General features: G+C 40.2%; 1 protein-coding gene across 1 annotated transcript in view; it reads right to left on the bottom strand.

Moving 5' to 3' along the window:
* The window catches only part of ppan (Brix domain-containing protein peter pan), a 52,367-nt gene that overhangs the window by 24,071 nt on the left and 11,160 nt on the right, over nucleotides 1-17,136 (bottom strand). The window contains exon 4 of the mRNA XM_053780516.2: nucleotides 15,496-15,679. Within this exon, the coding sequence (XP_053636491.1) occupies nucleotides 15,496-15,679 (184 nt within the window). The remainder of the gene's footprint in view (nucleotides 1-15,495; nucleotides 15,680-17,136) is intronic.

Here is a 17,136-nt window from a genome sequence, read left to right as displayed (position 1 = left end):
ACAGCAACAGACTGCAGCTGAGGAACTTGCTTCAAAGGAGGAGGAAGAGGGAGTGAAGGAGGTGCCTTCTTCAGAGATTAAAGAGGTGTGTGCAATGTGGACTAGGGTGCAAGCTTTTGTAGAGAAACACCACCTGACAAAGCTGAAACAAGCCATATGTACAACATGTTTAGTGACAAAACCCTGTCCCACTTCAGGGAAATCTTAAAGAGATGCCAGAAACAGAGCACTCTGGACAGTTATTTTGCAAGACAGGGGTCCAGTGACTCTCAAGCTGGTCCTAGTGGCATTAAAAGACAAAGAAGGGAAGTAACCCCAGAGAAGGCTTTGTTACCTAAAGTCTTTATGGAGGGGGATTCCCCTTCCAAACACTAACTCCTCCCTCTTTCCTCTTCCCTATCTTCCAGAAACCAGCATTAGCCTTCAATAAAGGTATGTAATACTTACATAATTGTTAATTTTTTTTTTTTGTAAATATTTTTGTCTGGAACGGATTAATTGTATTTCCACTAATTCTTATGGGAAATATTAATTCGGTTTTCGACCATTTCGGCTATCAGCCGACCTTCTGGAATGGATTACGGCTGATAACCGGGGGTCCTCTGTATTTCCCTACAATATATTTGTGCCCCAAACATTCACGAATGTTGAAAATTCGCAAAGTTCTTGATCCCCTAACCCTCGCGAATGTGGAGGCTGCTTGTAGTATGTAATAATAATCACTCTTAGGCACATTAAATGTCTTATTTTAGGTTAATACAGACAATTTCATTTATCCATCTATGATATTTTCTTCAAAATTATGCTATAAGAAACACATTACATAGCATATAAACATGCAATGTTTATATGCTATCAACCCTTTCAGGGTCGCCAGGCCCTCTCCGAGACTCATTCTCAGGGTCGCCCAAATTTAGAAAAAAAAATTATTTTTTCTTATGAAAAGACAGAAAATCTTTTCTCGATCATAATGACACCAAAAGTATGAAATTTGATGGAAAACTTACGGAATTATGCTCTCGCAAAGTTAGCAGTCCCGACGATGTTTGTGCATCAGCGATTTTGCCCACTTTGAGCTCTATTTTTGGCCAATTCCAGTGTACTAGTCGACAAAAATCATAACTACTTCGCTAGAACTCCATTTTTTCTATCGAATGAGTACAAGAAACCACCCATTTACCGATTTCAACTATCCAATAAAGTGGTCAGAATTTAGCAATTTTGCCAATTTCACACAAACTTCAAAAGATGCCAATTTCCGAATACCTGGAGTTTACCTGGAGAGAGTTCCGGGGGTCAACGCCCCCGCGGCCCGGTCTGTGACCAGGCCTCCTGGTGGATCAGAGCCTGATCAACCAGGCTGTTGCTGCTGGCTGCAGGCAAACCAACGTACGAGCCACAGCCCGGCTGATCAGGAACTGACTTTAGGTGCTTGTCCAGTGCCAGCTTGAAGACTGCCAGGGGTCTGTTGGTAATCCCCCTTATGTGTGCTGGGAGGCAGCTGAACAGTCTCGGGCCCCTGACACTTATTGTATGGTCTCTTAACGTGCTAGTGACACCCCTGCTTTTCATTGGGGGGATGGTGCATCGTCTGCCAAGTCTTTTGCTTTCATAGTGAGTGATTTTCGTGTGCAAGTTCGGTACTAGTCCCTCTAGGATTTTCCAGGTGTATATAATCATGTATCTCTCCCTCCTGCGTTCCAGGGAATACAGGTTTAGGAACCTCAAGCGCTCCCAATAATTGAGGTGTTTTATCTCCGTTATGCGCGCCATGAAAGTTCTCTGTATATTTTCTAGGTCGGCAATTTCACCTGCCTTGAAAGGTGCTGTTAGTGTGCAGCAATATTCCAGCCTAGATAGAACAAGTGACCTGAAGAGTGTCATCATGGGCTTGGCCTCCCTAGTTTTGAAGGTTCTCATTATCCATCCTGTCATTTTTCTAGCAGATGCGATTGATACAATGTTATGGTCCTTGAAGGTGAGATCCTCCGACATGATCACTCCCAGGTCTTTAACGTTGGTGTTTCGCTCTATTTTGTGGCCAGAATTTGTTTTGTACTCTGATGAAGATTTAATTTCCTCAAGAAAGACATTCCTGGCACTAAAATAACAAGTTCTCTGTTCGTTAGTCACATCCCCAGGCCCCTCTTATATATCTTTGGCTTTCCACTTTGAATTTTTATTCTTACAAAAAATAGAAGATTTACTGTTATGAAGACTACTGCATTAGTGTAGAAATGGTATAAATAATATCAGCGCACTTGTGAAAGAATATTAGACTCACCAGTTGATGTGTATTGGACGCTTGGCATGATTTGTTTACTTTTGAACTTTGGTAAAATTCGAACATTTCTGCTACTTTGAGCTCAATTTCAAAGTACTTTTCATTGCAAAACCAGTCATCTCAATTTCTGTAATATGTCTTCCATTCTATAAAATGAGACCAGGAAAACTAGAATACAACCATAAATACCATACAAAAATGCAGTGCAAAGTCGCTGTTTTAATCGAAAAACACGGTCAAAGTTTTTTTTTTCTAATTACGCACTGTGTGCTGCAGGATTTTTTTATACTGCACACACTGACCACATAGACCCATTCTTTCATATGTAGGCCTACCAGCTTTCTCTCACTAGATTTGAGGGAGCTAGAATTTAGGTGTACTAGTACTTCAAAAACCCTGGGGCGTAAGCCGTACTAGTACGTTGAAAACCCTGAAAGGGTTAAGGGGTGGGGTCGGGTGGATGGTAAACATTAGGTTTTCTCTGGTCCAGCTTCAGAGAAAACATGTATGAATCAGCATTGGTCCAGTAACCAACCGCCCTTAACCCCTTGACTGTTGCAACCCCCAATCCTGAGGTGTCTCCTGGTGTTGCAAAATTAAAAAAAAAAACAAAAAAATAAAAAAAAATCTTATGAAATGATAGAGAATCTTTTCCCGGTTGTAATGACACCAAAAAAAACTAAATTTGATGGAAAACTGACGGAATTACGCTCTTGCGAAGTTAGCGACCTCGATGATATTTACAAATCGGCGATTTCGCCCACTTTGAGCCCTATTTTCGGCTACTTCCATTGTTCCAGTCGACCAAACTCATAGCTATTTCTTTAGAACTTCGTTTTTTCTATCGATTGAGTATAAGAAACTGCCCATTTACCAATTTCAGCTACCCAATAATGTGGTCAGAAATTTGCAATTTGGTCAATTTCACGAAAATTAAAAAATATGACAATTTCAATATAAGGTCCAGAATGAACAATGCAGACATTCCTGGCTCTAAAATAACATTTTCTTTGTTCATCAGTCATGTCTCCAGGCCCCTCTGATATTGCTCTTGCTTTCTATTTTGAATTTTTATTCAAACAAAAAATAGAAGATTTACTATTATGCAGACTACTGCAATACTGTAATAATTGTATAAATAATATCAACCCATTCATGACTGCATATTAGCATGGCTAGTTGGACATTTATTGGACAATGACATCATTTGTTTTTTACTTTTGAACATCGGCAAAAATCAAACATTTCCCCTACTTTGAACTCCATTTCCAGGTTCTTTTTATAGTAAATTCAATCAAAATCACCTCTCTTTCTATAATATGTTTTCCATTCTATCAAATGAGACCAAGAAAACGAGAATACAACCATAAATACTATACAAAAATAGACCACAAAGTCGGCATTTTAATTAAAAAAAAAAACGGTCGGAGTTTTTTTCCTGCATGCTCCAGGATTTTTTTTATGTGGTGCACACTGACCACACAGACCCATTCTCTCACATGTGGGCCTACCAGCTTTCTCCTTCTTGATTTGAAGCCGCTAGAATTTATGAGTATATATACGTCAAACACGGTACCTCGTAAGACGTATATATACGGCTGCGACAGTCAAAGGGTTAATAGTACATAAGGCTTTTGTTTACAATTCTCGGCATGAATTATTCATTGCTTCTCCTTTTGTTTATGATGGTATCTAAAGGTAGTTGTTAGAAACAATTAAACTCAGTGAACATGGTATGTCGATGGTAATAACATGGCTGTAGGCCGCAGTGTATGTAGCCGGTAGGTATATGCCTGCGATGTAGGCCCTCTGGGACTACAAATAAATACTACTCACCAACAAGAGTCTTCAATAAAGCTATGTAATGCTCATTTATCATTGAAATTAGTCATTTATATTTATTTCTCATTGTTTTCTGTATGTAAAACTATAGTTATTCTCTATAAAATGTATTTTTTGTTAATATTTTTGGATGTCTGAAACGGATTAATTGGATTTACATTATTTCTTATGGGAAATATTACTTCGGTTTTCGGCCATTTCGGATTTAGGCCAACCTTCTGGAACGGATTAATTACAACAGTCGGGAGTCTACTGTACAGTACACTACTGTATAAACACTTAAAAATATACTAGAAATGTTATACTAGATGGTATAAAGGTTTGACAATCTAAATGACTTCTTTATAAACAAGACCCAAAATTTGGTTATCCTAAAAATCTCTGATATTATCCTAACACTATATGACTTTGAAAATGCAATAAATGACATGCCCATGCACTCTGCCCCAGGCCCAGACTCATGGAACTCCACATTCATCAAGAACTGCAAGAAGCCCATGCAATGTACCTTCAACATTCTATGGAGATGGGAGCATGGACACAGGGGTCATCCTACACTCACTAAAAACAACAGACATAGCCCAACTCTACAAAGGTGGCAGTAAAGCAATTGCAAAGAATTACAGACCAATAGCATTAACATCCCATATCATAAAAATCTTTGAAAGGGTTCTAAGAAGCAAGATTGCCAGCCACCTAAATACCCATCAATTACACAACCCAGGGCAACACGGGTTCAGAGCAGGCCTCTCCTGCCTGTCCCAGCTACTGGACCACTATGACAAGGGCCTGGATGACATAGAGGATAAACAAAATGCAGATGTAGTATACACAGACTTTGCAAACGCTTTTGACAAGTGTGACCACAGTATAATAGCGTACAAAATGCGTGATAAAGGAATAGCAGGAAAAGTTGGTATATGGATCTATAACTTCCTAACAAATAGAACAAAAAGAGAAATAGTAAACAGAGTAAAGTCCAAGGCAGTTACGGTGAAAAGCTGTTCCACAAAGCACAGTACTCACTCCCATCCTATTCCTGGACCTGGCCTTCAAAGATTACAACAATGTATCTACCGCATCTGCTAGAAAAATGATAGGATGGATGTTGCGGCCCCCTACCACACTAGCGGTTAAATAGTTAACCTGCCGGCCGGCAGTACCACTGGGTACGTCATCAAACCCAATGTGGGGACTGCTGAGCCGGCCTTAGAGCAGTAAGTACCTGAACTCCTCAGGGTACGCATCTAAGCAGTAGGTACCTGAACACCTAATGGTACACATCTACTGGCCTTAGAACATTATGTACCTGAACTCCTCAGGGTACGCATCTAAGCAGTAGGTACCTGGACACCTAATGGTACACATCTACTGGCTTTAGAAACATTAAGTACCTGAACACCTCACGGTACGCATGTAAGCATTATGTACCTGAACATCTCACGGTACGCATCGAAGCATTAAGTACCTGAACACCTCACGGTATGCATGTAAGCAGTAGGTGCCTGAACACCTAATTGTACACATCTACTGGCTTTAGAAGCAGTAGGTACCTGAACACCTAATGGTACACATCTACTGGCAGTATTCTACTGGCTTCTACTGATTTTAGAAGAAGCGCTCACCGCAGCTCACTGAGTCTGTTGGCCTCAGTTATTTGACGGCCGCATTCAGTGAGCTTGCAACATAGTGTGTGCTGCACCTTGCGGTGTGTCAACCGGCTTTGGAGAGTATTTACAGGACTGCCGGTGATGTCTGCGGACTCACCGCCTACGCTTGTCAACTGTGGGCCGGAGTCATCTGATGCTGTTTAGTGGGACATTACATGAAGAAAAGGTTGGTGTTACACTGAACTGGGCCAGGACCGTAGTGTGACACTTAGAGAAGTATGATGGAGTGGAACACTGATTTATGCTACAGGACCGTAGTGGAACACTGAGAAGAAAAGGGTGTCGTGTGACACTGAAGATGGCCTGGTTGTAGTGTATGTACATTGAATAGTGTCATGTGACTGGCCTCGACAAAGACGCTATGTGGGAAGTGTGACGCAGAGACAAGGGTGTCAAGTGTGACACGGTTGCGAAAGTGTGTGTATTACATGGAGAAAAGGGTGTCAAGTGACACGGTGGAGAAAGAGCATCACAACTCGGATAAGTGTCGTGAGAAACGCAGTTGATTATAATTTATTATTATACAAATGTTATTTATAATTTATTATTTTAACATAGATATATATATATTATTATTTTAAGATGCTAATAATTTATTATTGTAACATGTAGATATATTTTAAATACCTCCTAGACCAAAGATTGTTTTTATATAATATTAAAGATTAATTGATTTTAATGTGTATATATGTATCCTGAACTCTTTATTACAAAAGGAGAAAAACTTACCATCTTCAAAAATAACTTTTTTTTGTAATAATGGATAATGAGAACCTTCAAAACTAGGGATGCCAAGCCCATGATGATTCTCTTCAAATTGCTTGTTCTCTCTAGGCTGGAATAATGCTGTACACTAACTGCCCCCTTCAAGGCAGGCAAAATTGCTGACCTGGAGAGTGTACAAAGAACTTTCACAGCACACACAAGTACGATAAGGCACCTCAATTACTGAGAACAGTTGTAGTCAGTTAATTTGTATTCCTTGGAATGCAGGCGAGAGAAATACATGATAATATACACTTGGAAAATCCTAGAGAGATTAGTACCAAACTTGCACATGAAAATCACTCCCTATGAAAGCAAAAGACTTGGCAGGAAATGCAACATTTTCCCAATGAAAAGCAGAGGTGCCACAAGTACAATGAGAGACAACACAATAAGTGTCGGGGGCCCAAGACAGTTCAACTGCCTCCCAGTATATTTAAGGGGGATTACCGATAGACCCCAGGCTGTCTTCAAAAACGCACTGGACAGGCACCTAAATTTAGTACCTGACCAGCCGGACTGCGGTTCGTATGTCAGTTTGCGTGTGGCCAGCAGTAACAGCCTGGTTGACCAGACCCTGATCCACCACAAGGCCTGGTCTCAGACCAGGCCGCGAGGGCGTTGACCCCAGAAACCCCCTCTAGGTATGCTCCAGGTAAGGTGACATTAAAACAATACCAAAGATGGTTGATACAAACCCACTACCATTACAGTATGCTCCTCACTTAGTGATGAATTTGTTTACCAATGTGTTCTAAGGAACAAAACTCCGTCGTTAAGTAATGAAAGGCCGTATATACAAGGTGTTACCTGGAGTATACCTAAAGGATATTCCAAGGGTCAATGCCCCCACAGCCTAGTCTATGACCAGGCCTTGTGGTGGATCAGGACCTAATAAACCAGGCCCTAATCAAGAAGCTCTCAACTCAAATTTTCATTAGCTTCCTGTGTGAAATGTGACAACAGCATAAATCACACTGTGCAGTATACTCCTTTGTTAAGTAACATGGTGAGTTTCACTGCAGTCGGTTATTTTGTAAAGGTTAGATGGGCATTTTTTGTCGTGCTGTCAGTGTATTGCTGTGATTTTTTTTTGTGCAAAAGAATGGAATCTTCGAGTGGGAAGCATTCATCAGGAATTTGTTCCTGTATAGTGATGACACTGTGCTCTTGGGAGATTCTGAAGAGAAGTTGCAGAGGTTGGTGGATGAATTTGGTAGGGTATGCAAAAGAAGAAAATTAAAAGTGAATACAGGAAAGAGTAAGATTATGAGGATAACAAAAAGATTAGGTGATGAAAGATTGGATATCAGACTGGAGGGAGAGAGTATGGAGGAGGTGAATGTATTCAGATATTTGGGAGTGGACGTGTCAGCGGATGGGTCTATGAAAGATGAGGTGAATCATAGAATTGATGAGGGGAAAAGGGTGAGCGGTGCACTTAGGAGTCTGTGGAGACAAAGAACTTTGTCCTTGGAGGCAAAGAGGGTAATGTATGAGAGTATAGTTTTACCAATGCTCTTATATGGGTGTGAAGCATGGGTGATGAATGTTGCAGCTAGGAGAAGGCTGGAGGCAGTGGAGATGTCATGTCTGAGGGCAATGTGTGGTGTGAATATAATGCAGAGAATTCGTAGTTTGGAAGTTAGGAGGAAGTGCGGGATTACCAAAACTGTTGTCCAGAGAAACCATACCCCCGGCCGGGATTGAACCCACGGTCATAGAGTCTCAAAACTCCAGAGGGCTGAGGAAGGGTTGTTGAGGTGGTTCGGACATGTTGAGAGAATGGAGCGAAACAGAATGACTTCAAGAGTGTATCAGTCTGTAGTGGAAGGAAGGCAGGGTAGGGGTCAGCCTAGGAAAGGTTGGAGGGAGGGGGTAAAGGAGGTTTTGTGTGCATGGGGCTTGGACTTCCAGCAGGCATGCGTGTGTGTGTTTGATAGGAGTGAATGGAGACATATGGTTTTTAATACTTGACGTGCTGTTGGAGTGTGAGCGAAGTAACATTTATGAAGGGATTCAGGGAAACCAGCAGGCCGGACTTGAGTCCTGGAGATGGGAAGTACAGTGCCTGCACTCTGAAGGAGGGGTGTTAATGTTGCAGTTTAAAAACTGTAGTGTAAAGCACCCTTCTGGCAAGACAGTGATGGAGTGAATGATGGTGAAAGTTTTTCTTTTTCGGGCCACCCTGCCTTGGTGGGAATCGGCCAGTGTGTTAATAAAAAAAATAAAAAGTAAATGGTAGACAGTTAACCAAAATTTTTAAATCAAGGTTCTGACCCAAAGGCTCTTTCTTCACTGAAGTTTCTTTTTACAATTTTTTTTTAATTCGTGAAATAATTTATTATATAGTGACGAGGTAGGTATTAATTCAAGACTATATCAACACGTCTTATCTTAGACTATGTAGCACTAACATGGAACCCACATCTGTGAGTATGTAGTATATAGTCTTGAATTAATGCCTCATCATTACATACAAATTACACGAATTTAAAAACTTGTGAAAAGAAACTTCAGTGAAGAAAGGGCCTATGAGTACAAAATTCTTTAAAAGAAAACAAATGTTTTTATTATGATACAGTACTATTTACAAACAATACATCAATCACACACAATTCTGTACATCAATGTAAAGCCCTTATCATTCAGAATTAACCCTTCGACTGTTTCAGTCATATATATACGTCTTACGAGTCACAGTGTTTGACGTATTTATATGCATAAATTCTAGCGGCTTCAAATCAAGCGGGAGAAAGCTGGTAGGCCTACATGAGAGAGAATAGGTCTGAGTGGTGGGTGTGCACCCTGTGAAAAAAAAATCGGGGACTCAGTGGTGCATTGTGGGAACGCCATCTTGGTAGTCCATTTTCACCATGCCTCGCAGTAAGAAGTACCTCCCTCCTCGGCGGATTGGAGATCTTTTTTTTCCAAGTGATAGCTCTAACAGTGATGGAAGTGCCAGTGAAAGTGAATTTCATGGTTTTGGAGTAGGTGTGACCGAAAGCAGCGCCCAGGATAACGTAATTAGAGACGAAAATCCAGACGGCCCACAACCGTTCATATCTGGTGCTGGGCCGTCTCATTCATAAGAACATAAGAAAGAAGGAACACTGCAACAGGCCTACTGACCCATGCGAAGCAGGTCCATGCCACCACCCCGGCCTAGAACAATGACCACCTAGTCAGGTCACTTCCACTTAAGGAAGGAGCACAGCACCAGACCTGGTAGCCCAAGCTAGTCAGGTCCAACTCACACCCACCCACACCAACTCGTGTATTTATCCTATTTTTAAAACTACATGTCTTATCATCTATGACAGTACTCGGGAGTCTGTTCCACTCATCCACAACTCTATTACCAAACCAGTGCTTTCCTATATCCTTCCTGAATCTGAACTTTTTCAACTTAAAGTCATTGCTGCGAGTCCTGTCTTAGCTGGATATTTTCAGCATGCTATTTACATCCCCTTTATTTATTCCTGTTTTCCATTTATACACCTCAATCATATCCCCCCTCATTCTATGCCTTTCTAGAGAGTGCAGATTCAGAACCCTCAGTCTATCCTCATAGGGAAGATTTCTGATACATGGGATCAACTTTGTCATCCTCCTCTGTACGTTTTCCAGAGCATTTATATCCATTCTGTAATATGGTGACCAGAACTGTTCAGCATAATCTAAATGAGGCCTAACCAAGGATATACTGTATCGAGTTGAAGAACAACCTGAGGACCTCTAGTATTTATACTTCTGGATATGAAGCCAAGGATTCTGTTAGCTTTATTGCAAACACTTATGCACTGTTGTTTTGGTTTCAGATTACTGCTAACCAGAACTCCTAAATCCTTTTCGTAATCAGTAGTATTAAGATCTACGCTATTCAGTTCATAAGTGACATGGCTATTGTCCTGTCCAACATTTAGCACTTTGCATTTGACTATATTAAACTGCATCTGCCACTTCTCCGACCACTGCATCAGTCTATTCAAATCATCCTGGAGTGCACTAATGTCCTCAATAGAATGAATTGGACAGCCTATTTTGGTGTCATCAGCAAATTTGCTTATGTTGCTATTTATTCCCTCATCTATATCGTTTATGTAAATTGTGAACAACAAGGGGCCCAACACTGACCCCTGTGGAACACCGTTTGTGATGTGCCCTCATTGTGATTTCTCCCCATTTATGCACTCTTTGCTGCCTATTTGTCAACCATGCCTCTAGCCAGGAAAAAATTTCTCCTCCTATTCTGTGTGCCTTGAGTTTCCTCAAAAGTCTTTGATGTGGAACTCTATCAAAAACCTTATTGAAGTCCATATACACAATATCATATTCATTACCACGGTCTACCTCCTCAAACACCTTAGCAAAAAAAAGTTAGTAAATTTGTAAGACAGGAATGCTCCTTTGTAAAACCGTGTTGAGATTCATTTATCAATTTATGCCTATCAAGATGGCTATGAATTGCCTTGGCAATTATTGATTCCATAAATTTTCCCATTATGGAGGTAAGGCTTATTGGTCTATAGTTCGAAGCTAAGGACCTGTCACCTGCATTGTAAATAGGTATTACATTTGCCATTTTCCACTTATCAGGCACTATGCCAGTTTGTAGTGATATGTTGAAAAGATAAGCTAAATGTTTGCAAAGTTCCTCTTTACATTCCTTTAAAACCCTTGCAAACAATTCATCAGGGCCTGGGGATTTGTTAGGTTTTAATTTCTCTATTTATCTGAGGACCATGTCACTAGTTACTGCAATCGTGCATAGTTTCTTATCGTCCTGTTCTACATAATTTATTATTTCTGGAATTTCGCTAGTATCTTCCTGAGTAAAGACTGAGAGGAAGTAAGAATTGAAAATTTCACACATATCCCTATCACTGTCAGTGATCTGACCTGAGCTACTCTTAAGTGGGCCTATCTTGTCTCTAATCTTACTTCTGTATACCTGAAAGAACCCCTTTGGGTTAGTCTTCGAATCCCTTGCAACCTTAGCCTCAATCTATTTTTGCTTTTCTTATTCTTTTTTTTATTTCTCTCTTTAATTGAATATATTGATTTCTTAACTGCCCTTCCCCTCTTTTGATGCGCCTATATATGCCTCTCTTTTGACCTATGAGATGTTTTAATCTATTGTTCATCCATTTGGGATCATTTTTGTTAGATCTAATTTTCCTACTCAAAACAAAAGTTGACTGAGCACCTAGAACTATGCTCTGAAAAACGTCATATTGGCAACCAACACCAGGTACCTGACCCATAGTCAGATCATCCCAATTTAGCCCACCCAGGTAATTTTTTAGTCCCAGGAAATCAGCCAATCGAAAGTCTGGAACAGAGACTTGATTGCAGTTTACTGGGTAATTCCATAATATAAGTGATTTGTGATCACTTTCCCCAAGCTCATCATTAACCTCAAGATCATTAATTAGTGAATCTTTGTTGGCAAGAACCAAGTCAAGCAGACTGTTTGATCTAGTTGGTTCTGTCGCAAACTGTTTTAAAAAGCAATCCTGAACTGTATCACAAAAGTCACTAGACTCTAGATTTCCTGTCAAATTGTTCCAATCAATTTGTCTAAAGTTAAAATCGCCCATTAACACAACATTTTCATATCTAGACGCCTTATGAATTTCGTCCCATAGCAGCTTACTGCACTCCCTATGAAGGTTTGGGGGCCTATACATGTATATCACACCCAAACTTAATTTTTCATACCCCTCGAGAAACTGTAGCCAAACAGATTCTGTGTCCGATGTTTCTATTCTTATATCATGTCTAATACAACAAGTTAAATTATCTCTGACATACATCGCCACTCCACCACCCTTCCTGTTGACCCTATCAGTGTGGAATAGTTTATAACCCTTTATGCTGCATTCAGAAGGCATTTCTCTATGCTTCAAGCTGAACCAGGTCTCAGTTATAGCAATAATATCTATATTACCTGCACTTGCGAGTAATCTTAGCTCATCTATCTTATTTCTTAGACTTCATCTGTACCAGGACAAAAGAGGAAACTATTTGCCCGTGTACAAGACTTAGATGTGAGCAGTGAAAGTGATAGTGATAGTGATTTCAAAGCTATTGAAAGCAGTTCTAGTTGCAACAGTGAGGGTGAATATTCTCCAGTGAAGCGGCAGTATATATGACGTAGCGTGTGTTCTGGTAGTGTGTCATATGTTGTTCCAAGGGAAAGGAGTAAATCTCGGAGTACATCCCGTGGCCCTACACCACGAACTGATAGTGAAGATGACGATATTGTTACAATGGGTATGATGATGTGAGTGAGGCAGCAGATGGTGGTGGTGATAGTGGTGGTGGCATGAGTCATGTGGCACCAGCAGCAGGCCACGCTACTACCGAGGCTGCTAACTCAGCACAACCACAACCAGCCTCAACCAACCCCACACTCCCACAACATTCACAACCACAACCTGCACAACCACAACCACCTTTCAATATCCAGAACCCACCAGCAGACCGCATCTGGGATTGGCAGCAAGGTGACAATTTTGTTCCCAATCTACACGGCTTTGATGAAACAGAGTGGAATACAGCCATCATGTACACTTGGGAACAATGCTACTGAACAAGCCCTGTCCTGATGGACATTATTGTCAGGGAAAGCAATACACACTTTGAGTACACCATGGCAAAAACAATTCTTTCACCAAGATCACGCCTACACCAGTGGAAGGACACAACTGTGGCAGAGATGTATCTGTTCTTTGCCACAATAATGCTTATGCCACATGTGTATAAGCACAGTACCAACACATACTGGTCGATAGACCGCCTGATTTCAACCCCAGCTTTCAGTGACATTATACCAGTGAAAAGATTTGTACTACTGTTACGTATGCTGCACTTTTCAGACAAAACAAGGCCTGACAGAAGCGACAGGTTATATAAGATCAGAAATGTGTTTATGTACCTTAAACAAAAGTGCTGTATGTATTTTTATCCCTTCAGGAAGCTTGTTATTGATGAGCCTTTGATTTTGTTCAAAGGCAGATCTCATTCAAGCAGTATATACCAAGCAAGAGGAAATGCTTTGGTATAGTTATTTGTACTGTGTGATTGCAAAAGTGGTCTGGGCTTGGATATAATTGTGTACACTGACAGTAAAACATTGCAAGATACCAGGAAGTTACTGGGTATCTCTGGTGATGTGGTTAGAACAAGGATGGAGCCATATCTTGGTAAGGGGCATACGTATTTTATATTACTGACAACTGGTACACAAGTCCTTTACTCAGTGATTTCTTGCGAGTGAACATGACAGATGTGTGTGGCACAGTGCGTGGAAATCGTAAACATATGCCCAGGTTCGACGCTGGCACTCATAGAGGTGATGTTCAGGTGTTTGCTGCCAATGACATTGTGGCATTTCAGTGGCATGACAAACGTGATGTCACAATGTTGACATCAGCTCACCAACACGAAATGGTAGACAGTGACAAATAGAATAGAAAGACCAATGAACCCATTGTAAAATCTGCAGCTGTAATGGATTACAACCTCAATATGTGGTTAGTGGACAAATGTGCCATGCAGACTGGGTTTGCTGATTGTGTTTGCAAGAGTTATAAGTGGTACATAAAACTCTTTTTCCATCTTCTTGACATTTCCATGCTGAATGCTTATATGTATAAGTTGGAGACCAACAAGAAACCCAGGTATGGTTAATTTTGTTTGTCAGTTATCAGACAAATAATATTCAAGTACCAAGGAACAACGCTTGCAATAGACCAGCGCCCAGGAAATTATCAACACATGCCCTCTCGTCTGAGGCCTGTTGATCACTACCCCATACCACTGCCTGCTACTGCTTTCAAGAAAAATGCTCAGTGAGGTGTTATGTCTGTGCACATACAGTACCACAAAATGCCCACAAAAACACAGACACTCGTTTTATGTGTGAGGAGTGTAAAACACCATTGTGCATACACCCATGTTTCAAAGAATTCCACAAGCTGCAGCAGTTCTAGAAAAGTGTCCAGTGATTGTACATCTTTCTTTCAACACACCAGCCGTATCCCACCGAGGCAGGGTGGCCCAAAAGGAAAAACGAAAGTTTCTCCTGTTACATTTAGTAATATATACAGGAGAAGGGGTTACTAGCTCGTTGCTCCTGGCATTTTAGTCGCCTCTTACAACACGCATAGCTTATGGAGGAAGAATTCTGTTCCACTTCCCCATGGAGGTAAGAGGAAATAAACAAGAACAAGAACTAGAAAGAAAATAGAAGAAAACCCAGAGGGGTATGTATATACTATATGTTTGTACATGTATGTGTAGTGTGACCTAAGTGTAAGCAGAAGTAGCAAGACGTACCTGAAATCTTGCATGTGTATGAGACAGAAAAAAAAGACAGGACGGTAGTACTGTACCTCCCTGGGCGGTTGCTGTCTACCAACCTACTACCTGGGTGATTGTACATATGTATATATATCATAGAACAATCGTAATAAACAATTTTTTATATTGTTTGTGTAAACAAGTTTTGTAAACAATATGATGATACTAGTGTTTTTGCTATACTAATTGTGTGACATTCAATGAATGTATATATGAACATTGCACCATACTTTGGTCTCACAGGCCACATAAGTTATGTGGAAAATAAAATAGTGAAAAAAAAACAAGAAAACTTTGAATACAAGTAAACCAAAGTTTACCGGGTGAGCGGCAGTCGCCGCTGATGCCATACATGGCTCATTTTCTGCCAACTTCACGCTTCTATATCTCGGTAAGTACTGATGGTGAATAATTTTTTTTTTTTTTTTATATTTTTCGACACCAGGAGACACTTCAGGATTAGGGGTTTCGGCAGTCAAGGGGTTAATGACAAAATGCAAAACACTTTTATACCTGAACTCACCATCATAAAATATTTGTTTGTCATAAAAGATGAGTAGCTACCTGGTTTGGTGTAATGGTTGGGAACATGTCTAAAAACATCTTGGCTGAGAGCTGCAGGTGTAGGTCTCCCTCCGCAGGCTGAAGATTGGTCATGAAGCATGGCCCTATTACACACTGAACACTAAATACATTTTGTTTCCTTGCACGTGATAAAACATCCTTGCTTCTTGCAAAGTTGTTTATTCTGCAAAAAAAAAAAAAAATTATGAATTTAACAAAATTTACTACAACACAGCATACTGATGTGAAAGAGAGAGAAAAAAATTTCTGCAGGAATATACAACTGCTTTAGATTGATCCATTTTCTTTTCTTTATAGAAAAGAATAACCTGACATTGCTCCACTAGGAATATACAGAATAAATAATATTTTCTTTTCTTTATAGAAAAGAAAACATTTGTCAAGCTATTTCTTCCATTTATGAGTACAGTAGAACCTCAATATCTGTATGTCCTTATATTAGTACAACTCGATATTCACCCAACTTTTTAGAGAAAAATTTGACTCGGTATTCGGATGCTGCCCTGCATACGCTAAGTCTCTCGTCAGCTTTTGCTCATTAAGCATTGTTGGTACAAGCTCCGTAAAACTTTTGATATTTCATTGATATTCTGTGGTGTTTTTTAAATATTTTCATTGAAAATAAGTAATCATGGCCCCAAAAAGAGTACTGATCCAAACAAGACTTAAAGGAAAGCAGTGAGAACAACAATTAAAGGGAAAAAAGAACTAACTGCAAAGTGGGAAAGTGGAACACGTATATTGGAACTGGCCACTCAATATGGCATGGCGAAATCCACCATTTTGTCCATATTGGAAATTAAAGAGGCAATAAAAGAGACTGATGTGGTGAAAAAGAGTGAAAATTCTTGCTGTGAAAAAGTCACAGATAACTGAAAAATGAAAAAACTTTTGTTAGTGTGGATTAACGAAAAACAATTGGCCAGTGAGTGTTTCTGAAACACTAATTTGTGAAAAAGCAAAGCAGTTATATAGTAATCTTAGGTGAAACACCCCAGGAAACAGTGGTGAAAGTGATTACTTTAAGACAAGTAGGGGCTGGTTTGATAGGTTTAAAAAGAGGAGAGGGATTCATAGTGTAGTAAGGCATGGGGAGGCTGCCTGGAAGAAATTGTAGCCAGATTGTGTGTCAGTCAGAGATTGTGAAGGCTTTGAGGCAGAGCCTGTAGTGAATGATATTGTTTCTCTGGGCCAGTCCATGGGTCTGGAAATGGACAATGAGGATGTAGTGGAGTTGGTGGAGTACCACAAGAATGAGCTCACCAAAGACCTTCAAAGACCTGCACAAGGAGAAGCAAGAAGTGGTTGAGGAAATTTCTTTAGTAAGGGCAACACTTCCACTGCAGAAATTAAGGAACTGTGTTACCATTGAGCTCAAACACAGAGCCTGGTGGAAAAATGGCATCCTAACATTACTGTTGTGACTCAGAGCATCAACCTGTTCAATGACAATGTTGTTGACCACTTTAGAAAAATTTTGTAAAGTCATCAAAAGCAGACAACATTGGACAGCTTCATTAGCAAAGAAAAAATCAAAAGCTAGTGAATCCCCTTAATCTTCAAGTACTACTGCACAGAGAGAGAAAAGACATCAGATGGGCAGTTACCTGATATTTTTAT

Source organism: Cherax quadricarinatus, chromosome 26, assembly GCF_038502225.1.
Source record: "Cherax quadricarinatus isolate ZL_2023a chromosome 26, ASM3850222v1, whole genome shotgun sequence".
NCBI lineage: Eukaryota > Metazoa > Arthropoda > Malacostraca > Decapoda > Parastacidae > Cherax > Cherax quadricarinatus.
This window is presented reverse-complemented; position numbering and strand designations above follow the sequence as displayed.